This window comes from Nymphaea colorata, chromosome 3, assembly GCF_008831285.2.
Source record: "Nymphaea colorata isolate Beijing-Zhang1983 chromosome 3, ASM883128v2, whole genome shotgun sequence".
Lineage (NCBI taxonomy): Eukaryota > Viridiplantae > Streptophyta > Magnoliopsida > Nymphaeales > Nymphaeaceae > Nymphaea > Nymphaea colorata.
Window position 1 is genome coordinate 9,535,370 of NC_045140.1, and position 23,606 is coordinate 9,558,975.

A 23,606-nucleotide genomic window follows, 5' to 3' on the forward strand; every position below is an offset into this window, starting at 1 on the left:
CAATGGTCATCCCCTAGATGTATAGTCACTTTCCTTGGAACAAGAGGTTACCACAGAAAAGTTTACAATCTTCTCTTCTTATCATTTTTATCATTTGTACCATTTGTAACCCTCTTAAGAGTTTATATTTTGAGACACAAGACTTTGATTGATTATGTTGTAACAAAATTGATGGAGTGAAGAATAATAAAATCAGTGTGTACCTTTCTCATGGATGTAAGCCCCCATGGGTACATTAAACCTATGTGCATTACTACCTCTTATTTACTTTATCCATGGTATTAGAGCACAGTACTTTCTCCTACTAATGTTATATTTTATGGTATGATGACTCAAGGGGTGATTGGTAAGGGCTATATGGAAGGAGGTGATAGATGGTGCCATAGGTTTGGCCATCTATAATCTAGAACTCTGAAATTTCTGCTTCCTGTTTAGATTTTAATTGTGATGGGTTTGATAAATGCCAATATGCTTGATTTTCTAGACTTTCTTTTTCAATCTCTAATAATATTTCATTGGCTCCTTTTGACTTGATTCACCTGTGGAATCCAAATCCAATCTTTAGTATTATGTATTGTTTATTGATAATTACTATAAAACAATTTAGCTTTATTTTTTGAAATTTGGAAGTGAGGTTTTAGAAAAGTTTGAAATATTTTGCAAAATGGTTGAAAATAGATTTAATAAAAAAGGTCAAATGTTTGCATTCAGACAATGGCAGTGTCTAATAATAATGCTTTTAAAGAATTTGTGTGTGTGGATGGAAGTGACCATCAATTTACCTATGTTGACACACCCCAACAAAATGGTGTGACAGAATGGTAAAATTCACATTTGTTAGATGAAACCAAGGCTTCAATATTCCAAATGAATGTCTCTAAAATTGTTTTGAATGAAGCTGTTTCTAGTGCAAGTAAGCTTCTTGGTAGTCTTGCTCCTTCGGAAAAATTAACTGGCCATTTAGCTAAAGCATATCACATTTGTATCTTTGGTTGTGTTGCTTATGGTTGGGTGACTATCGAGATAAATTTAATCATCGGATCATAAATTTATGTTTATAGGCTATAGTAATGGGTAGAAAGGTTATAGATCATAATGTTGAGACTGACAAATTTATTTTTTCTCATGATGTAAGATTCATTGAAGATGAAACATACGTTAAATGTCATTGGATGACCCCCAACAATCATCGGATGGGGGAGCTTGTTTTACCAATGTTAAGTGGGTATGACAATCAACCACAGATGTCAGTCCAAAAAGATAGTAAAATTCAAGGAACAAATGAAAATCAAAATTCTAATCCTAAACAAAGTGGAGATAATGGTGTTGTTGATCCTAGTTCAAATGAAGATGACATCCTACGAGCTGAGAACAGGTCACACAATGAAATCAAAAGCAACATAGAAGGTCTGGAATGTCACCTTAGACTCTTAAGTACCTGCAACACTGTGTCACATATTCAACCATAGCTCATTCCATTGAAAATCAGGTCAATTATGATAGAATCTCTCTTCATCATAAAGCATTGGTTACTCGTGTTTCTGCCAATCATAAGCATGAGTCATACCACGAAGCAGAGCAGTTACCAGAATAGAGGTCAGAAATGAGAGAAGAGCTTGATGCTCTTAAGAAAAATTATACCTGGACTATGGTTCCTCTCCTAAAGGATCATGAAACTGATGGATGTAAATGGAACTATAATCAAGTATAACAGCAACAGGTCCATAGAGAGGTCTCAAGTTAGACTGGCGGCCAAAGGTTACTTTTGGGCTCATGGAATAGATTATAGTGAAACATTTGCACTCGACGAACACCTTCAGAATTTTTTTTTTGTAGCCTGCAATAAAAGGACATATACCAATTGGATGTGAAGAATAACTTCTTGCAGAGAGAGCATGTTGAGGAGATATATATGAAATTACCATAGGCATATGATGAAGGTAAAAGATTGGTTTATAAACTGAAAAAGACAATTTATGGTTTAAAAAGATTTCTTGGAGCCTACTAGGCAAAATTAAGTGGATCCCTTGCAATTAGTCTTATAAGAGGTGCTCATTTTGATAATTCTTTATTTGTCAAAAGAAATGGAAGTCAACATACCGCTATGCTTGTCTACCTTGATGATATTTTTATCATAGGGAATAGTGAAGTGAAAATTTCAAGCCTTCAAAATTTTCTTTACAATATGTTTGATATTAAGGATTTAGGAAGGTTGAAGTACTTCCTTAGAATTGAAATAGCACACTCTTACAAAGGGATCTTCATGTCCCTGCATAAGTATGCTCTTGACATTCTCAAAGAAAGAGGGAAAACTGGAACTCAACTTGCAGCCGCTCCCATAGACTCTAAGCCATCTCAAGATAGTAACAATAATGACCTTCAGCTGGACAAACAAAGATTCCCGAGAATGGTTAGTCAGCTTTTTTATTTGACTGTAACTTGCCCTGGCGTTACTCATACTATTGGTTTGTTAGTCGCCACACGCAGGACCTTAGATACTCACATATGAAACTTATTGACAGGATTTTGAGATATATCAAGAAATCACCAGCTCGAGTTCTAGGGTTCAAGAGAAATTATCACACCTAAGTTATTGGATACACAGATGCTGACTGGATAAGTGACTTCAAGATCGAAAATCTACAACTGGATGTTTTGTTTTGATCTCAGATACCTCAGTGGCATGAAAAAGCAAAAAGCAAACGTCGTAGCCAGATCTAATTCAGAACATGAGTATAAAGTTAAGACAGTTGGAGCCAGCAAACTCTTCTGGGTGACGTGCCCTTTAATTGAAATGGCTTCTAAGGTCCAACTGACTGTGAGATTACACTGTGACAATAAAGTTGTTGTTCACATCGCAGCGAAGTCCATTTTTCATGAAGGAACCGAGCACATCGAAATTGACTGGCACTATGTTCACAAAAAATTATGTTAGAGGGATCAAGGCACCTTAGCCAAATAGCTCAGAGCAAGATGTAGCCGATAGATTTTACTAAACGGGTTACAAACTATCGAGTTGAGCACCATGCCCTAAATACCACAGCACGGATGGTTTTACGAAACGGTTACAAGGTAGCAACTTGACTTCGTTCTTAACAAGTGGCCGCGCTTAGATATAGCTTAGATATATATGCCCCACTTGAGGGCGACAGTTAAAAATGGAAAGTAAGTCACGTGACACACTAAGATGGAAACTCTTCAATCCACAACGGTCATCTCTCTAGCCATATATTGGTCACTTTCCATGGAAGGAGAGGTTCCTGCTGGAAAGTTTCCAATTTGCTCTTCTTGCCCTTTTTAATTTTTGTTATTTGTACCGTGCTGCAAGGCTCTTAAGTGTATATATTTTAAGAGGCGAGATTTTAATTGATTATGCTGTAGGAAAACTGATTGAGAGAATAATACAAATCAGTGAGTCCCATTCTCGTTGATGTAGGCCGTCCATTGCCGGCCCATATTAGACCAGTATGCATTACCTTTCTCATCTTCATTACTTTCTTCATCTATCAATAATAAAATGCACAGAGAGCGGTACTGGTTTTCAACAAAATTCTTTTAGTTGATTTGCTCCGAAACTGTATGAAAGGTTGGCCTCGAGCCGTGAGAAAAAGCTACTAAGTAGCTAGGCACTAGACCATCCATTCTACTTCACCTTTCGCCAGCTTGAAAATGCGAAACTAATCGACCCTCTGTTCACGCTTTTCTGATCATCGATCAGGTACCCACATGAAAGATGCCATTCTATGGAGGCATATCACGTTTGAGACATCTCATCATGATCAGTTCACAGAAAGAGGCTAGCGGTCACGAAGGAAAAGGCAGAAAATAAAGGCATTAGTATTAAATACAAAGAAGCTCGGATTTCTTCCAGATCCACAAATTGCAACTTTCAAAGTCTTTTTACTCCTGAAAAGGCTTGGCCACATACTAAAACTTCAAGGTCCCACTCCATTGTCGACAGCGCATGTTCATGTGGGAGCACGATAGAAACTTGAGAATTAAAGAATAGCTATTACGGTAGAAGCTTGGTGCTGAGTGTCCCATAATCGTCAGACACTTCCACTATCAATGTCTTCGCCGTTGCGATCGTCAAACTTGTCGCATTCATGCGGGGTCATCCATAAGTGAACATGATCTCAAAGTTGAATTACACTAATTGAAGTCTAAACAATATTGAATGCAACGGTACTACTGCATGTTACTATTAGAACTATAAATAGACTCCATAGCGATGTAGATTTTGCAATATTACAGATGCATGGGGAGCCAATATATAATTTATTCATGCTTATGAAGAAAACATGTGAACATTATATTGACAGAAAGTAGATGCAGTGTGAAATAAAGATCAGGCAACTGATCTACAACAACTGATCAATACTCATCGAGATGGAGCAGCTGAGAGGTCATTGGGTTGTAGATGTCGCACTTTTCTTCGCATTTATATAAATTTACTATGGGCATATGATGACACTAAAGATTTTTTCTTTTCGTGAAAAATATTCTAGATACATGGCAAGGCCTTTCTTTTTTTTTTTTGCTATGTACATGGGTCACTTGTGTCTATTTAATCTGATCCCTGAATTGCCGTTTGGGCATCCTGAACCTGTTTGGCCAATAAAATTTCTCTGATGTCCTAATTCTTAGATGAAGCAGCTTACATCAGGTGGCATCCTATCCCATTGGCTACAGAAATATATTCTTCAATGGCATAAGGGCCTTCTCTCGCCACTGAAGACGACATTTCCCTCCAATAATGGAAGTTCTGCAAAAATAATCTTAAGAAATGCCTTACTATACTGTAAAGTTGCCTGAATGACATTGAACTGATTGCGAGACTATCTCAGTAGCAGTTTAAGTTCCTGAGAGGTGTCGAAGACAAGTGAAATTTGGCTTCTCCAATACCAAATTAAAAGCGATTCAATTTTTTTTTTTTATCCCAGTTATAATAAAAATCCACACAATAACATACTTGGTTTGCCAATCCTGCCTTCTTAATTTATCCAAATAATTTTCTTTGTAAAAATTGTTCAATTTGGTAATTAATTTCACATTGCTGCAAGTTAGAAATTTCTGTTCACCAAGTTAGTTCCTTTCAAGCCCTTCAATTAATACAGATATCAAACACTTTTTAGATAGGCAACCCGCAACTGCATCCTAGCGACAGTAAAACCCCTAAGATGCATGAACTATATGAAGGTAGTACACATATTCATGGCCCACCTGTTCTACTGTCACAATCGTTGATTGGTAGCTATATATTGAGACGGAGGTGCACATGCAAAGCTGGACCCCTTAACAGTATACAAGTTTGGCACATTCTCCAATACCAACATGAGAAAATTTAAAATTATTGAAGAATCCACAATGATAAGCTACGCGACACCTATCTATGTGCGACTCATTTATCATGCTCCCTCATGCATTAAGCTCCCCTCGATGGCGTAGCAACTGATGTACTGTTGTTTTAGCCGCGGGGATGGGGGTGGTCGCGGGTAGGGTGGGGTGTGGTGGGAGGGTTGAAGGGGAGCAGGTTGGTGTTCAGAATAATGACGCCTTCTGGCCTAGGCTCTTACTGCACAATGAAGCAAGTTTTTTAATGCCCTGTCACAGTTCCGGTTGCTCTCTTAAGATGTCACAGTTTCATTTCTACACCTTAATTTCTACAACTAAAAAAATAGTACATATATGTGTATAATTGTCATCTACACAAGTGAATTTCTGCTTATCTTTTCATCCAATTTTCAAGAAGAGAGAGAGAGAGAGATAGAGAAGTTAAAACTTTGAACTGAAGTTGTCAGCTATCATGTAAATACATATACAGCACAGTGTATGCGTGCGTGTGCATGTAGCAGCTCTCCTGCCAAGCTCCAGTCATCATTTTCTGGACGTTCAATTGAATAAACTAAATGCGAAGGTTTATAGATCATCATCAGAGAAAATAAGTTATGCTTAAGTGGTTTCCCAAATGCTGTTGATTAATCTCTGTAAATTTTACATACATCAGATAAATCTCCTGCAAATTTCTATATTCCAGCAGGAGACAGCAGGGCGCCCTTGACATATGAAGAGAACAAGCGGCCTCTTAGAGTCCCGTCTGCACTCGTTCTTGCTGACACACTCGTTCATCTCCCCCTTCACAAATCCTGACTGAGATGCTTGCTCTTGGCAAACTGATACAAGGAAAAAAGAGAAGGAAATAAAAGTGCCATATTCTCTTCACTATCCCTATCCAAAGAGAAGCCGCCCAAAGAAACCTGCAGATTGGATTCTTGGGGGTCCCCTTTTTTCTATTTAAGCACATCTCTCTCTCTCTCTCTTTCTCTCTCACTCTCTCTCTCTATCTCCTCCCCCCTCCCTCCACCCCCCCCCTCTTTTCTTTTCCACCCTTATGGACCCTTCTTCCCCACATGAAGAAAGTGGTCATGAAGAGTCTGGATGGACTAGCATCTTGTGTGACTCCCTACGCTTCTGCCGGGATCGTGTCAATAACAGCAGTAACAATGACGATTTTGATGATGATAATGATGATGGCGGAGGTGGTATTGGAAGTGATGGTAACTATGATGTCGACGATGAAGATGACGTCTCTTTGGTTAGTGATGCTTCTAGCGGCGGATACAAAAATTGGCAGGATTCAAGGTCAGAAGATGAGTATGGTGGTGGGATAAGCGGCCAGGATCATCCTGCCAATGAAGACGACAAACATGATAATGAGTGCTACGACTCCTGCAGCAATGATGGTGAAGGGCAAACAACTACTCTCCATGGGGCAGAGAGTGATAATGGCTCTGCGTGTGGACTGATGAGAAGGGCAGTGCAGCAAGCTGATAGCGGAGGAGATTCAAAAGTCGGAGTTCAATCAGATTCCTCTGCAATTTCATTGGGACGCAGATCCATCAAGGTAATTCTACTCTGTCCTTGTGTTTGATTGCATTATATTTCATCCACACCTAGTTCAATGTTTAGCACATAGATGCGTGCCCATATATTACATAAATTAACAATGAGAGAGAGCGAGAGATAATTGTCTTCTTCTTCTTTCTCTTGCTATTTCCATGGAACTTGGGAAGGGGGAGTTGCTGAATTGACATGGCTTTGTTTCCTTTTAATTACGTTTTTTGGCAGCGAGATTGGTGAGTGAAAAGGCTTGAAAAATTATCGAGCTTAATGGCAGATCTAATCCACTTGTCCGTTGAAGAGAAACTAACCATGTCACCTTCTTTGGGTATTTCTAAACAAACTGTTTTACAAGATTTGTGCTTTGAGGTTGAGAAAATTGCGGATATGATATCCTTGACTGGGACAACTTATCCGCTTCTAAGTGGGGTCTTAAAATGCAGTCAATATGGTAGAAACATTACCAATAATTAATTGCCAGTGATCCATGCCAAATCCGTGATATAATTACAGATATTCTCTTATGATTTGACCCATCAAACTCAGAGTTTATAGTTTGTACAGATCAATGGTGGTCCATAACCATTACAGGTCTGCTTACACATTAAAAGTGCATTCCTTAATTTTCTCTGAATTAAACGGAGAACAAATTGAAATAATGAACTGTCCCATGGACAGATTTATTGAATCCGTCTACTGAATCTGATCCAACCAACAAAGCTCCCAGCCATATTTACTGTCACAAATCAAGAGGGGTATGATCTAGGCGAAACCAATTAATGTTTGACATGCATATCCGGATCCAATTGGCATATATTTCCCTTATCTCAAAGGGACCTGACATCAGCAAGGAGTATTAGCTCTATGTCACAGAATTTCCGTCTTCGATTTTTTAAAAGAGAAATTTCAAGTTTGTAATGCTTCCTTTTCGTTTTGTACTTTAATTAATCCAGTACACTTATACTTTTGAAAATGTCATAATGATGCCTCGTATTCCTGAATATTAATTAATCCATGTACGTTGCTAAAACTGGTGTAGAATACCACCTTAGTACTTCTTTCCTTATTTTATTAAATTTTGACTTATTCAATTCTGTCGAGGCATCAGATTAAAGACAGTGGTTGAGATTTTGAAGTCCAAGATTAAGATCAAGAGGTTCACAACGAGGGTACTGTCTCGTTGTTGGAAAGTGTTTTGTCTGAAAATCTAGCTGAAAAAACCATAAAAGAGAGAAAATGAAAGACAGAAGTGTTTTATCTGCATTGACATGCAAGGGCAACAAAAAAGTACTATGAGTGAATGAGATCGAGCAGGAGCATTAGTTCTATGGTTGTGCAGGTGCATGGTATTGATTTATTGTATATTGATCATTCTGACTTGATCATTTAATGGCTGTTAAATGCTGGGACGTGCCTTGCAAATTTAGGGAAGCACCCATAAAGCTGGCGCCTGACCAGAGTTCACCCTGGGCCAATTTAAGAAGGGGTAGTAAATGGGTACTCTCTTAAAGTTTCAGCTTACTTATCAGCATACCCTCGAACCAAGCAGTCAAAAGGGCCATTGATTACCATTATCACATCCCCCGTCCATATTAGTATTTTGTGTAGGGCGTTTGTATTTATCCTGTACTTAAATATGGCACAAAGGGGCTTCTGTTTTATGTTTGAAAATCAATCTTATATATGGGTAAGTCAAGTTGGTGCGAGAGCATGATTTCTCCAAATATATAACAGCAAGTCCATCTAGGAACTACACGTATCAGACACTAGCAAAGCTAGGAATTTTTTCTGGCGGAGGCACACATTCAATACCTTTAATTTCTTTGGCCAGTGGTGTCAGATCCCACATGCACTTTTGTATGTTGAAGATTAGGTGTGTATATATAGGAAATTAGATTGCTTAAAAATTTCAACTTTTTATCAGGTATTCGGTATCTCGTTCATCATGAACAAAACACATTCTTGGTGACTTAATTTGAATTATCTAACTTGTTGCCCCAAGAGGCAAGCGGTCCCATAAAAGGCACGTTGGTTCGATTCTCTTGACTGCTATTCTGGTAGACTGTAAATGGTGGATCACAACACTCTAATTGATGTTATCATACCTCACCTAAGTTCAGACTCGACCCAAGACCCTATGGGTAAGGGAATGCAGGAAGGGGGTGGATGGATGGGCTTCACGCGTCTTTTCTGTGCTGCGGTTTGTTAACGTCCTGCTCACATGGAATTATCTAACCTGTTGTTTGTAATTCAATACTTAAAAAAAGACACTTGTCATGCTTACTAAGCTACTTTCAACTTCTAGAGTATTAGCTTGCAAACCATGCAGCCATTTGCCGAATTAGATATCCTAACAAGCATTTTATGAAGCACAAAGAATGTAGAGATGTCAATAAACTTTATTTGTATAAAGACCAAACTGCTTCAAAAAGTATGGATAAGAAAAAGAAACTAACCTTCAATTAATCAAATGTGTTTCACTTGGATTTAAAAAGTGACATTTGGCAGGAGTTGGATTTGGATTTGGATTCAGTTTTAAATATATGATCGTATTTGGATTTACATTCACATTAGGATCAAATTCTATATTATTTAAATATCCTATAACCAAAATCCACATGTTTGCAAGTTTGGTATTCAATATATCACAATGCAACTTGGATTTGGTTGTGTATTTAAAAGTTAGATTAACCTAGATTAAAATGTGAAAATAAAAGCTGAATTTGGATCCGATTTTGATTGTGAACTAAAAAAATTTGATATAGAATTTTCTTTCATTTAGATTTATATTTGAATTTGAATATTCAATGATGATCTGCAGATCTAGTAAAGGTGTATTTGATTAGAATTTGATCTGTAGACATTCCTAAATACAAAATTCGTAAAAGAAAATATGTCCCGTCAAAAATTCACTTATATGAGTAGACAAACCATGTGATATATGGCTAGCTGATATGTGTAAGCGTCAAATATGATCCTGTTGATGTTTTGGTTCCGTTCGATAAGGAAGGATTGACCGTTGGTTTTTATTTTCGGTAAAAGCACATAGTTTTATAACATTTGCACGTATACTTAGACGCTTTGGAAAACAAACTTTCAGGATTTTTGAGATGCAATATTTCAGTACCTTTTGTACATGTTGGTAGGCTAATGGGTCCGTCCAATTTCATTTCCTGAGTAGCTTTTCATGCCCTTTTTTCTCTTTCCCATATGTTCTTTTTTATCATTTCCTTTAAACCACAGTAATCTTTACAAATCTTAGGATTGGTGGATTAGATGGAAGAAAAAGAGACTAGATATCCTTTTGTAACTGTTTATATGTATATATATACATATATATATGAGAGAGAGAGAGAGAGAGATACATTATAGTTTTCCTTTGCCCTTGGGTTCAATTTTAAGCTGGATAAGAGGGCTGGGAAAAAAGGAGTTCATATATATATATATATATATATATATATATATATATATATGTGTATGTATATAAGCAAACTTGCAACTCCCTACTTTTCAATTCTTTTCTTCCCAGCACTCACTGCAAATTGAACCCCAGGGTAAAAGCAAACTTTCAACTCCAATATATATATATATATATATAAGCAAACTTGCAACTCCCTACTTTTCAATTCTTTTCTTCCCAGCACTCACTGCAAATTGAACCCCAGGGTAAAAGCAAACTTTCAACTCTAATATATATATATAATCCTCCAGTCATCTTGAACTCCATCCAATCACAGCTGTTTGTTGCAATGCGTCGGTCGGATGTGATGAAACACAACGCGTGACGCATTTCGGGTAGTGTGTAGTAGAACGATTACTCTACAAACCCAGATGGAGAAATCTTCAAATAAATATATATATATATAATATGGTTACGGTGCATTACGATGACTACCATGCTAACAATGCCACCATAAGCTGTGATGTTACTTTTATTGAATAAGGAGAGCTAAATCCCAAATTTGAATGCCTTAGTTTTTATGTTGACTCTATCAACTTGGATCTAATATCATTTATTTTTTTGCTGTTTTATTCAGCACCTCAATGCTCAAGAATTTAGGGGCCACCAATTTGTTGCCACGATATTGATGGATCCTATTTTATCATGCCCAGCTAGTTAACATAATGATCAAAGAAACTGGTCAAATTCTAGATATTAAAAATCCATATCCACAGCCATTTGATTGAATTTGAGAATAATTAGGTGGTTAGGCAAAGTCATATTTTGGCAGCTTGAGAATAATCTAATGGGATTTCTCGCATACAGCTTGCATGGCTGAATGACTCGTTTGAAAGGTAATAGTTGACAACTAGCATTTCTTTCACGTATGTAGCTTTTAATTGACAAGCGGTAAATTATCATGACAATTTGATTAGAGGCACATAATAGTTCTCATATTCTACTACCAAGACCTACACGAAATATATATAAGAAATGAGTTACACTAGCTTCGTTTCAGACTATAGTTTTTGCCAACATCTTTTTCCTTAATCTACGAATCTTAAGTGGCAGGATAATTAAGGAAAAAAATGAAGGACAGAAAACAAGAAGCAGCATAAAAGTAACGGAAAAAGTTGGCATGAAAAATCCTAATTTCAATATAAGACTACTTCAGTCTATTCTTCATATATATATATATATAAAAGACTACTTCAGCATATTCTTCATGCATGTATATATATATATAGGAGATGAACTTCTCTGGCCATCTTGAGCTCTGACTGATCACGGCCACCCGATGCAATGTATTGGGCAGATGTGATTAGACATACCATGATGCATATATACAAAGACATACACATAGGATTTGAGGATTTCTCTGTTTGGGTTTGGAATGATAAATCCTTTGGCTTCTAACAGTATAATGCTCGATCCAATGTGCCAGCCAGTTTGTTTAATTTTGCCCACTCCATATAGTAGCTGTGATTGAACGGAGCTCAAGATGACCAGAGGATTTCAACTCTTCCTACACATATATATATATATATATAGAGAGAGAGATCAGCCAGCTACCTTTATGGCAGGATTGTTATTTTTTATTTCATGTCGCTAAAAACAGTCACAAAAATCATAAAAAGAATAGTTACGACAGCTAGGCCATGGTTTTCCGTAATAGAATACACCTTTTGCAATGGGTTTTAGCCACACAAATTAAAAAACATAACCATCCGGCCACAAAGGTGTATATATATATATATATATATATATATATATATATATAGATATATATATATTGTGTGTCTCATCTAGTGCTATTTATAAAATTTAAACTTACTCGAGTAAGTTCAGAGCGACTCATGGTCCCTTTGCTTGATATTAGACCTGCAAATGGAACTTCGCATCAGGTTGATTGAAGCATCTGGTTGAGGTGGAAGCAATGGAGAGGAGGGAACGAGGCAATGTAAAGCCCGGCTGATTGCAGCGATGATAGTCAGCAGAGTCTCTAATAAACTTGATCATGTTTGGTTTGGTGTTTGCAATGTACTTGAAACTCCCGTGTTTTTGTAAGTACTTTCTGGTTACGCTGGTTCAGTTAGATCTGTTATGGCTTTCTTCTGTGAGATGCACGTGAAATGTTAAATTCTTGAAGACAAAGTTTGAAAGCCTAACCTACGGCTAAGGATGTCAAAGGATTGAATTCGTATAAGAGATCTGACCAAATTACTTCTCGGATTAAGGAACAAAGATTAAATCAAACAGCTGGATTCATATTCGGATTCGAATTCTGTTCTAAATATCCTTTATCAAATATTCAAATATTTTGAAAGTCAGTTGTTAACGTTTCATAATGAGATTTGACCAAATTACCTCTCGGACAAGGAAACGAGGATTGAATCAAACTGCTCATTCAAATTCGGATTTGAATTCAGTTCTAAATATCCTTTATCAAATATTAAAATCATTTGAATGTCATTTGTTAACATATCATAATGCTGTTCATGTTTGTTTGTGTATTTAAAAGTCGGACTTAGATACTGATGTGAATCTAAAAATCAGCTTCTAAAAATCAGCTTTGGAAAGGATTCGGAATGTAAATTTAAAAATTGGTTTCTAATATGGTATTGGACTTTTCTTCCTTTGTATTTGAATTTGAAAATGTGAACATGCAAACAGGATATATACCGCAGTCGCATCCAAATCAAATTTGATTGATTGACATCTCCACCTACAGCTAGTCGAGAGGAATGATCTTTAGTTGCCATTTATAAATAAAACCCGCAACTCCATAAAGGAAACAAAGAAAAGGGCCAAGAGCTATCGTTATGTGAAGGTAATCTGATAGCTTGTTTTATAAAAATCAATGGTGTACATCTATTTCATACAGCTTTTTGCCGACGTATATATTCGACCGCAGTAGCAGGAGCCAAATCTACTTCAGGGTAGATACTTGACTCGTCCAAGCTGAAGCTGGTGATGCACCATACTGGTGTAACAATTTTTAGTGTATCAGTATAGCTAATGACAAGAGTATTTCCGGTTAATGAAAAAAGAAAATTTTTTGTGAGGAAAAAAAATTTTTTAAAAAATAAAAAGACTGAAAAGGACATTTCTTTTATAATAATGACAAAAATGTTCCCCCTTCCCTTTTGGCATAGATGGATTGTGTGCACCTAACACTCTGTTCGAAGCAGGCTCAGTGTCTATAATGTGTTAGTATAGGAAATTCGGAGGCACATCTATTTCCTAGGTGGGTCCAAATACGTCAAGACAGGTGGCATTTTATGTTTTGTCTGTAAATAGTTGTACATTATTGGACCAGTGGTGTCTAGATTTAGGCTTCTGCTCATCCAAATAGTTGGGCCATTCATTTAGCAAGGCCAAACACCCACTTTACAGTGCGCTTACTCGTAAGCGACAGATATTTTTCACCTTTTAAATTTTGGCTTAGCCCAAGCATTCAATTTCTCACTATTCATTTCTGGTGCAAGACTGCTGGGACACTCCCCTCTTTTTTTGTTTCTCCATCAAAGAATGAAGAACTCACTAGTGATATATATACACATATATATATATACACATATATATATATATATATATGTGTGTGTGTGTGTGTGTGTGTGTGAGAGAGAGAGAGAGAGAGAGAGAGAGAGAGAGAGAGAGAGAGAGAGACTTCAAATCTGTTAGATGGTTGTTTTCAGATCAATAAAAATAAAAAATATATAGTTAAATTCAGTCACCACATGGCATTACAGGTGACGGTGGTGCAGATTCATGGAACTTTAAGAAATAATTCTCACTATAAGCGACAAATAAAAAAAACTAGTATTAAAACATAATACGTCAAACATTTTGGGAAATAGCAAATTTGATTTTTGGACGGCATGGTTGGCTCCTCTACACTATAATATGGTGGGGTTTTGTAGAGTTTCAGTTTACATCATCCTTAGAGTTCTGCTCCATGTAACATCATATAACAAGTTTTTCTATTTCATTTTTAGAGAAAACAAACAAGAACGAAAACTGTTGAGAACTTGAGGAAACATGCCTGCCTTTTATTGGTATGTATTAAAAAAAAAGACATGCTAAAAGTTTCGGTGCAACCCTGGTTTAGATAGGGCTCCCTAACCCATTCATTGATCAAAAAATGAAAGAATGACAAAGAACCAAATTAAAAGCATGGGATATCAAAACTATCCTCATGTCTAGGGTAATTCACCCTAGTGAGAGGGAACCCCCTCCAATTCCACCCAGCAGTACATTGAACATTAGAATAGAGCAATCTTATCACTTTTGAAGTAGGATTGCATGCTGCACCTGAAACCTATTCCAGTGATCTGCTATCGCTGAAACTCCAATGTCTCCCTTCCATACAACTTCTGAACTCCAGACAAAAACCTTCTCTATTTTGAAGGTGCACCTATCAGAATTATCTTCTCAAATGGATACGAAACAATTCCCCCATGGCCTCGAGCAGATCATTAGCCTTCCATCTCTCCTTCTCTTTCTGAATCGTACTGCAGGTAGCTTGACACCCAATTGTCTGTGCTCCAACACATAGACTAGGCCTTCTCTTCATTTCAGACAAATTATCCATATAATAATCTCTATGTCTCCGAAAGATGGCCACGGCCGGTGTAGCTTTACACCCAACAGTAGCTATAGTTTGATCACCTCCTCGTTTCCCATACCCAAGGAGCTAAGACTAAGATATTGTTAACATGAATCCAAATTGAACCACATATATCTCTTCTATCTTCTTCTCCTCATGGACAATAGTATTTTGGAGTTTCAAGATATTCTAGAAAATAAGTGGTAATATTAGTCTCCAGGTTTTTCTCATCCATTTATTCAAGAAGGCCCCCTCTTCCCCATACAACTGTTGCTAGAGTAAAAACTAGAGAAAGACGACGAAAGTGGCACACACAATTAAAGAGGTTTGATTGACTAAAGTTATCACCTACAACCTCTAAAATTTTCTTACACTCAATTGCCTCATGTGAGTTGAGAGGTTTCCTTAGGCGAAAGACCATAGGTGGATAATGATGAGCCATAAGACAGGATTACTTGAGAGGACTGTGCCCATAAAAAATCTCTTAGCCACCCCATTATAATAACTCTGTGCAAAGTCCCACCCCTTCTTCTCCCCCTCGCCACCGATATGAGTTACTTATACTACCCCAAACATCTGACTGCATCTTCCAGCTGAAACGGAAAATAACCACTGAAATCACATCATACATCCAGAATAAACCTAGCAAGGCATGATCCCAGGCAAAGACTTGGCATGTTCCCCCTCTTCCAGGTCCATCACAAGGGAAATGAAAACCAAGATTTGCATTATCAGGTATCAAATGAGAACTGTGGGCAAAAAGTACACCTTTAAGTAATATCAATATAGTTACATGGATCATAAATGCATGAATGTGATGTACCAAAAAATCTGTGGTTCCTTGTGGAATAGATACAAAGCTACTTTGCTACCTACTACTACTAAATCACCACCCCCAAGTCCAGCTTGTATCACTGTTGCACCAGGAGCTGTTGCGCTAGGTGCTAAAGCATGAATGTTTTGTATCCATTGAGCAAAGATTGGTTGTAATTGTATAGCAGTATTTGAAAACATATCTTAGGGATGCCCCAAAGAACTCATGGTATCATTATGAATATACAAGCCAAAACTGTGAAAGCCTAGAAATATACACCCCCAGTTAAGATGTGATATGATTGCATCTCGGTGCCTAAGGACATGATCTAATGGATCACTGTATCGAGTAGTTGAATTATAGACTCTTACCATATAAATTGTTGCATCTGTAGCAGCACCAACTATCAGAAATCCACCAATCCACATGTGATGCATGAACAATGAAAGTTGTCCGCTGTCCACCATCTGTCGTCGAAGCCGTCTGCAGTCGCTTGAGCTGCACGGCGTCCGTTGTCCATCATCCACCTGAGCTGCATGGCGTCTGCTGTTCGTCATCCACTTATGCTGCATAGCGTCCACTGTGCACCATCCGGTGTCGAAGCCATCCACTGTCTGCTCATTCCCTGTCTGCTCATTCCCGTTGCCCTCAGCTGCAATCGCTGCCGCTAGGACTCTTCCACCGAACACCTAAGCCTTTGATCTCACTCGAGCTGCCTGCCACCTTCGCCTGAGCGACCGTCACCCGAGCTGCTTGTCGCCTTCACCTGAGCAACCGCCTTTGTCTAAGCAGCAGTTGCTGCCATCACCTGAGTAGTAGACACTGTAGCCCGAGCCTTCGCTTGAAACTACTGCATCCTCCGAGCCATCGCCTGACCCCTCTATAGTCACCTGCATAGTCTCTCGCTCGAGCCTTGTGCAGCTGCTATTGCCTGCCAACCTCCCACCTGGGCCTTCTGCGCAGTTGTGTGGCCTCTTGCTCTACCCTTCTGCGTAACTTTCGTCATCTGCAATTACCTTCTTACCTGAACCTTCTGTGCAGCTGTTGTCTATTCAGTCATTGCATCAGGTACCTCTTGTGCTACCGCTGCCTGTCACAGGCATGCGCTCTTGGATTCTTGATTGCTAAGTTACTATATTGTGATGGCAGAATCAGATTCATCAGGTGTTAGTACTGATCATATAGATGTTGGGGTCTCTAAAATTAAAAATATTCCAGTTCAAGTCACTATTATTAGACTTATCAAGGATAATTACAAGCGTTGGTCTGCTGCCATTATTATGGGAATCACATGTCATGGACGGATTGCCTATATATCAATGGAAGAAAGGTTGAACCACATGAAACTAATCCAACATGAGACACATGGTTCCTTGAGGATAATCAAGTTAAGACTTGGATGGTCAATTTTGTGTCTTCGGATTTTAAACCTCTTATTCTTCGTAAGAAAACTACTCGTGACATGTGGATGATCTTAAAGCAAATGTATAGTCAAAAGAAAAAAGGATGTTCATGTGTATCAGTTGATAAAAGATATATATGCTCTATGGCAAGGGGACTGGTCCGTTGCTGATTTTTATGCTGCCTTGAAGTCTAAGTGGGAACAATTAGACTATTATACTGATGATGTTTGGAGCTGTCCTCAAGACCAGACTTTATACTGGACCAATGAATGGAAGAATAGGATGTTTGTGTTCCTAGGCGGCCTAAATGATGATTTTGAGGGCATAAGAAGCCAAATCTTCAATTCGAGAGATATGTTCAGCATTGAAGATGCCTACTCTCGTATTAAAGTCGAAAAGCTATGACGTCTTATAATGATAATAAAGGAAATGTCTAGTTCATCAGGTAGTGAGCGGTCTGCACTAGTTAACCATGGCCCTATGGGTTCTCTTCGTTCTTCCTGAAAATGAGCTCAATACAAGAAGACTAGTCATACTATTGAGTTTCATTAGAATCTTCACCCAGAGAAAAAAAAAATAACTACAAACAAAACTCTAGTGGGAAGAAACGTACTAATCATCAATTTTTGAGACGGTTGGAGAGAAGCCAAACATTTCAACTGATCAGATCCACAAGCTTCGCACATACCTGAGTGGCATGAAAACATAGAATGACAAGTCATTCTATGTTGGGAAGGTCAACCAAGCTCTTGTTTTCACTTGTGAAGAAAGTAATTCTTGTGTGAGAGAATGGATTATTGACAGTGGTGCTATGCATCACATGACTGGGAATCCCATGATCTTTCATGTGATAAGCACTCTTCTCGCATGGAGTGAGTATCCCATACTGATGGTTCCTCTATTATGGTGGCTAGAAAAGGGAGTCTCTCACTGTTGAATAAATTTTTGGTCTATAATGGACTGCATGTTCTTCACCTTCCTTTGAATTGTTTGTCTGTTAGAAAGATTATGAAAGAATTAAACTGTAAACTCTTTTTTTTTTGTTGACCGACATGTCTTGTAGAACTTGGTGACAAACTTTATCGTCTACCCATGCATGTCGCTATGGCTCTTTTGACAGTGATCAGTAGGATGAAGAGGAGGAGTCGAGAAGATCATATTCAGCTCAATATGCAGTGGCATGGGAGGCTCAGGTATCTTCCATTTGTTTTGCTTAGGCGTTTGTTTCCTTGTTTTTTTTTCTAGTATTAATATGAACTTGTTATCATGTGAAGTTTGCCATTTGGCCGTATCTGGCATTATACCCTATCTCTGAAAGTCGTTCTAATATAGCATTTGCTTTGATACATTTCAATGTGTGGGAACCTCCTAGATTATGTTCTTGTCATGGCTTTCAGTATTTTATTACATTTATAGACGATTATTCTCTAACCACCTTTGTTTACTTGTTGAAGGATCATAGTGAAGTTCTTGGTGTCATCAAGGCTTTTATAACACTTGTAGAAACACAGTTCTGTGCTTCTGTTCAAATCTTTCATTTTGACAATGCACGTGAATATGTATGTCACTTTGTCGATGGTTTCCTTCAGAAAAAATAGATTGATCATGAAACATACTGTAGTTATACCACACCTCCAAATGGGGATGCTGAACAAAAGAATCATCAATTGTTGAATGTTACCCAAGCACTCTTCTTTCGACGCCAAGTCTCAAAGAAGTATTGGGGGGATGCTATGCTGACCAATGCTTATCTGATCAGTTGTATGCCTAGTCGGGTGTTAAATGGCTCTACGCCGCACTCTGTGTTAGTTGCTGGTCATTAACCTTTTTCGCTTCCACCTCATGTGTTTGGTTGTGTCTGCTTTATTCACAATCATAACTCTACTATTATGAAACTTGAACCACAGTCCATTAAGAAAGTCTTCTTTGGGTACTCTCCTTCTAAAAAAGGAAACAAATGTCTAGGCCCTTCAACTAGTCATATTTATGTGACAAAAGACATCATGTTTTTGGAGCATACCTCCTTAGACCCGAAATGTATGAATGTATATTTGAAATATAAAGGGTGCAATAGTTTCGAAGGCAAAAACATTATTTGTACCCTACATTATGCACCAAAAATGTATGAATGTATATTTGAAATATAGCCTACCTTTTCTATATTCCTTTGGACATGGGAAGCAAATGCACTAAAAAATTTTGAGCATTTGTTAGTCTGGAGATTTTTGAAATAAAAACTTGAATGGGCTTTTTCCACTTGTAGTGGAGGATGGCAGGCAATTGATCAAGATTGCAACAATTTCAAAGGCAAATGACCAGTATTCTTTTAGGAAAGAGACTCGCCTAATAAGGCTTAGACTCATTTTCACTATATGTCTGTGCTCCCTTAGGATTTTCCATTTTGCTTGTGTACATGTGGACATGATATCCTAAAGAAATCTTTTAGCTATCCAAATATAGTTTGAGAGCAATATATTTTTCACCTACACAATGCACATGTTAGAGTAAAACTCCATAATGACAACATTATCTATTGAAAATTTGTTCACAGATAAAAGTTTCTTGGTAATCTCTGAAACATGAAGAACATCTTTACAATGAAATTTAGAATAATTTGATTTAATAAATGAAGTTCCAATATTGCTAATCACTAAACATGTGTCATCTCAATAGTGCACGGTCTCATTTTATTCCTATGCACTATGTATAGTCAGGGTACTAAGGCCAACATAAATTATATGTTGAGACCACAGGATTTCAGGTAGCAGCAAACATCAACTATTACTAAAGAACATATCTGGTATGCATGTCACAATGACAATGATGAATTTGATGAGCCAAACTCTTGAAGCTTGTTATTCTTCTATGGATGCTTGATTTTGGAGCATGATTTGACACTATGAGTTGGTTTACCATAACATTGTCAAATAACTTTTCCTTCTCTGCTATAATATTGGTTGCAGCCTTTCATTTAGTTTAAGAAGTATTTCTATATTGATAAAAATGGTTCCTAATTGATTTTCGGTTGGCATAGTTGACACTGAGTGTGAGTCAACTTTCATTGACTCAACATCACCTAATGATGACTCAAAATAAGCAATAGAGCATGTAATTCAATCAATGAAATGAGATCTGATCTAGTAGAAATTGATGCCTTGAATGCAACATAATCATAATGCAAAGATCTAAGAAAGTGTAAAGTTGGATCGTCACACATAAGTTTGGAGGCCATAGATCATTGATACATTATCATTTTTGGTTGCTAAACAGCTCATCAATGCTTTGATTCCCTTTTGTTTAAGATAGAAAGTTAATTTTTTAATTGAAGGATTTTAAAACATGAGTGGCCTGCATAGATATTTTTAATAATTCTTTAATGTGCAGTTATAAAAGCTTACTTTGTATCTAAGATTGTGAAGAATTTTGGTGGACTTAAAATCAAGGTGGCTAAGTGAAGAATGTCTTAGTTCCTAACATTTTTGGGCCTAGAACCGATGATGCTAACCGATGGGTTGGTATCTACCAAACTAGAAGCACAAACTTGGGGGGGCAATAGGTCAAGTTGTTATAATAGTATCAGAGTTGGTTCGACACTCAAACTTAAGGCCCCATACACATGGATTCTTGTGCCTTAAGGGGAATAGATTGTAATGTTTAGTAGTAAAACTTTTGTCTCACATCTAAGATTATAAAGAATCTTACTGAAAATGAGGTTGGCTAAGTGATAAATTAGTCTTGGTTCCTTGCTTTTTTTGGATTACAAACGAAGCTTCCAAGAGGTGTATTGGGATCTACCAAATTGGGAGCCTAAGCCCGATTACAATTCAATACTTCACATGAAGCTTTTGTTCCAACAATCTAAGAATGGACAGACTCAAATAAATAAGAAATTATGCAACTTAGCATATGTTGGTCCATACGAACCCAAGAAATATGCTGAATATTAGGTATCTTGGTTACATTATGATCAATAAATTCTTTTGGGGCATGGTTTTGAGAGATCAACAAACCCACAAATATCATATAAATTAATAATGGGATAAACTGACTTTTAAAGCATATAATTGTTTGATATTAAGTTACTAATAATAAAATACCATAAATTTGTAGGAGCAGGGAGGAAGGGAACTAAAACATTCATTATCTGAGTGTTGTTAGCAAACCTTAACTCAAAAGATGGCAAAGAAGAGCTTGGTGTTGTCGCCATTAAGAATAATAGTCTTGAAGTCAAGCAACAGATCTAAAGAATCAATATAGGAGGCAAACATAGGCTCCTTATAGTGCACAATCACAAAACTCTCCCTATCTAAAAATGTCGATACCATGTTAGAGTAAAAATGAGAGAAAGAAAAATAAGAGATGCACACATTTGAAAAGGTTCGATGCACACATTTGAAAAGGTTCGATACCATGTTAGAGTAAAAATGAGAGAAAGAAAAATAAGAGATGCACACATTTGAAAAGGTTCGATGCACACATTTGAAAAGGTTCGCCTAGGCTTCTACCATTCTCTCACGCTCACTTGCTTCAAGTGAGTTGTGAGTCTTCCTTAAGTAATGTGCCATCCTTACCATTACATGCAAACAATTTCAATTCATCATTTACATAATATTGTCATTTCCCTTTATTTGGCTGTTTTGAAAATTATTTTCACTTTTTTGTCTCAACTTCATTAATTAATTGGATTCATTTGAATTTCTTGAAATTTTGCTCTCAACCCCAACTCCTTTCTTTACCTAAATGGACCCACTTTGATTTGTAAGATCTAGATATTTTATGATATGTATGCTCTTGCTTGTTATTGTTGACAACTATTAGTTCAACTATCGACTGTTTTGCTTAAATTTTCACATTAATTTTCTTTTGAATAAAATTTCACCATTTTCCGCCAACATCACTTTTTAAAAATAAGTATGAATTTGATTATACCTGTCTTGTATCCCTCACATCTTTTTACAATAGGGATTCCAAGTCATCCTGTTCTATATAATATTGACAACCTGCCTTCAGTGGCGAGAAACAAAGTTTGCATTGCTCTTGAGGTATGGCCTATCTCAAATGAACATTTTCACAATTCTTCATCTTTTTACATCATATTTCATCATAAATGTTCATCCTTGACATGTCATTCACCACATAACCATCTCATAACAAAATATTTTCTCCCTCATAAAGAACTAAATTTCTTATCAAACCGATTGCCACCTTCCAATTCTTATACATTAATAACTATCTATCATTTTGCATACTATCCAGTCTAGGTGTCTTCTACACTTCTTTAAGTTACCATCATTCACCAACATATCAATTGTATATTTAACTCAATTTTCATTCTAGAAATAAATAGATTTACCATCCCTAATCTCTATTGAATGACACACACCACATCCCATGCCCACAAAATTCCCTTTCAACCCCATGACCAATCAAATCTTGACATATATGTGCACAATCTATCTTGTTAGGTGTATTTTTGTACATTGATACACCCATTGAAATTTAGATAGATGACATTTGAATGTCAAATTGATTATCTTACCCTATCCAATACTTCAAGTCTAAAGGCCCACTTTTCCCTTGTCCACTAGCCCACGTAACATGTCGTCGAATTTGGTGACATAAAACCTATAGCAGGTTCTCTCAAAATCATAAATGATTCTCACAGGTTTTCTAAACAATGTCATCCAAAAACCTACTAATTGATTGGACATGTGGTTTATGAAAAACATGTTTCTCATAAATGAAAGCATCTTTCCCTTCCAAGCAGCTTGTTTTTTTGTTTACTTTGATTGGTAATTCTTCACGAAACTTCATCATAAACCGACCATAGAATGAGGGTAAACATAAGTAATGAGTAGGCAAATCCAGCTCATACCCATCCAAAGATGTCTTTGATTTCATTTCACCTCTATGTAAACACATTAAATGGCACGATTACCCATTAATGGGGGTTAATAAGTTTACCTGCCTCATACTCAAACTCATAAAACTTTTATACTGCTTGATGAACTATGTTTTGCTTTTGCTAAATACCAACATATCATTTGCAGGGAAGAGCTTGAGGTAAAGACCGTTACCTCCTCTAAGATATGAGACTGCAATGTTATCCTTTTGATATTTCCATTTAAGACATCTGGAGAGCATTTTTATGACCATAATGAAAGAACATTGGGTCCCCTGTTTGATGCCCTTTCGATAACCAATAGATCTTTTATCTTTTATTTAAAACCAAAGCATATATAACCAATAGACCTTTTATCTTTTATTTAAAACCAAAGCATATATAACCATCTTGACAAAAATCATAATCTTCTCCAACCAACACTATGGACCATTTTCCCTATCCTAAAAAATTGTTGACTTCCAATGATACATCTTTCCATATGATCGCGTAGTATTTGTTGAAGAATTCTTCACTAGAACCATCAAGCCCTACGG

General features: G+C 37.1%; 1 protein-coding gene and 1 pseudogene across 1 annotated transcript; one reads left to right on the plus strand and one right to left on the minus strand.

Moving 5' to 3' along the window:
- The first annotated feature begins 6,116 nt into the window (after window positions 1–6,116).
- LOC116251381 (uncharacterized) lies at window positions 6,117–12,502 on the plus strand. The gene is made up of 2 exons (XM_031625607.2): window positions 6,117–6,904; window positions 12,222–12,502. Exons 1-2 carry the CDS (start codon window positions 6,392–6,394, stop codon window positions 12,249–12,251), a joined length of 543 nt encoding a protein of 180 aa, XP_031481467.1. The 5' UTR covers window positions 6,117–6,391; the 3' UTR covers window positions 12,252–12,502.
- Window positions 12,503–15,334: 2,832 nt separating this feature from the next.
- On the minus strand, window positions 15,335–16,771 carry LOC126409888 (photosystem I P700 chlorophyll a apoprotein A1-like; annotated as a pseudogene).
- Between the last annotated feature and the right edge of the window lie 6,835 nt (window positions 16,772–23,606).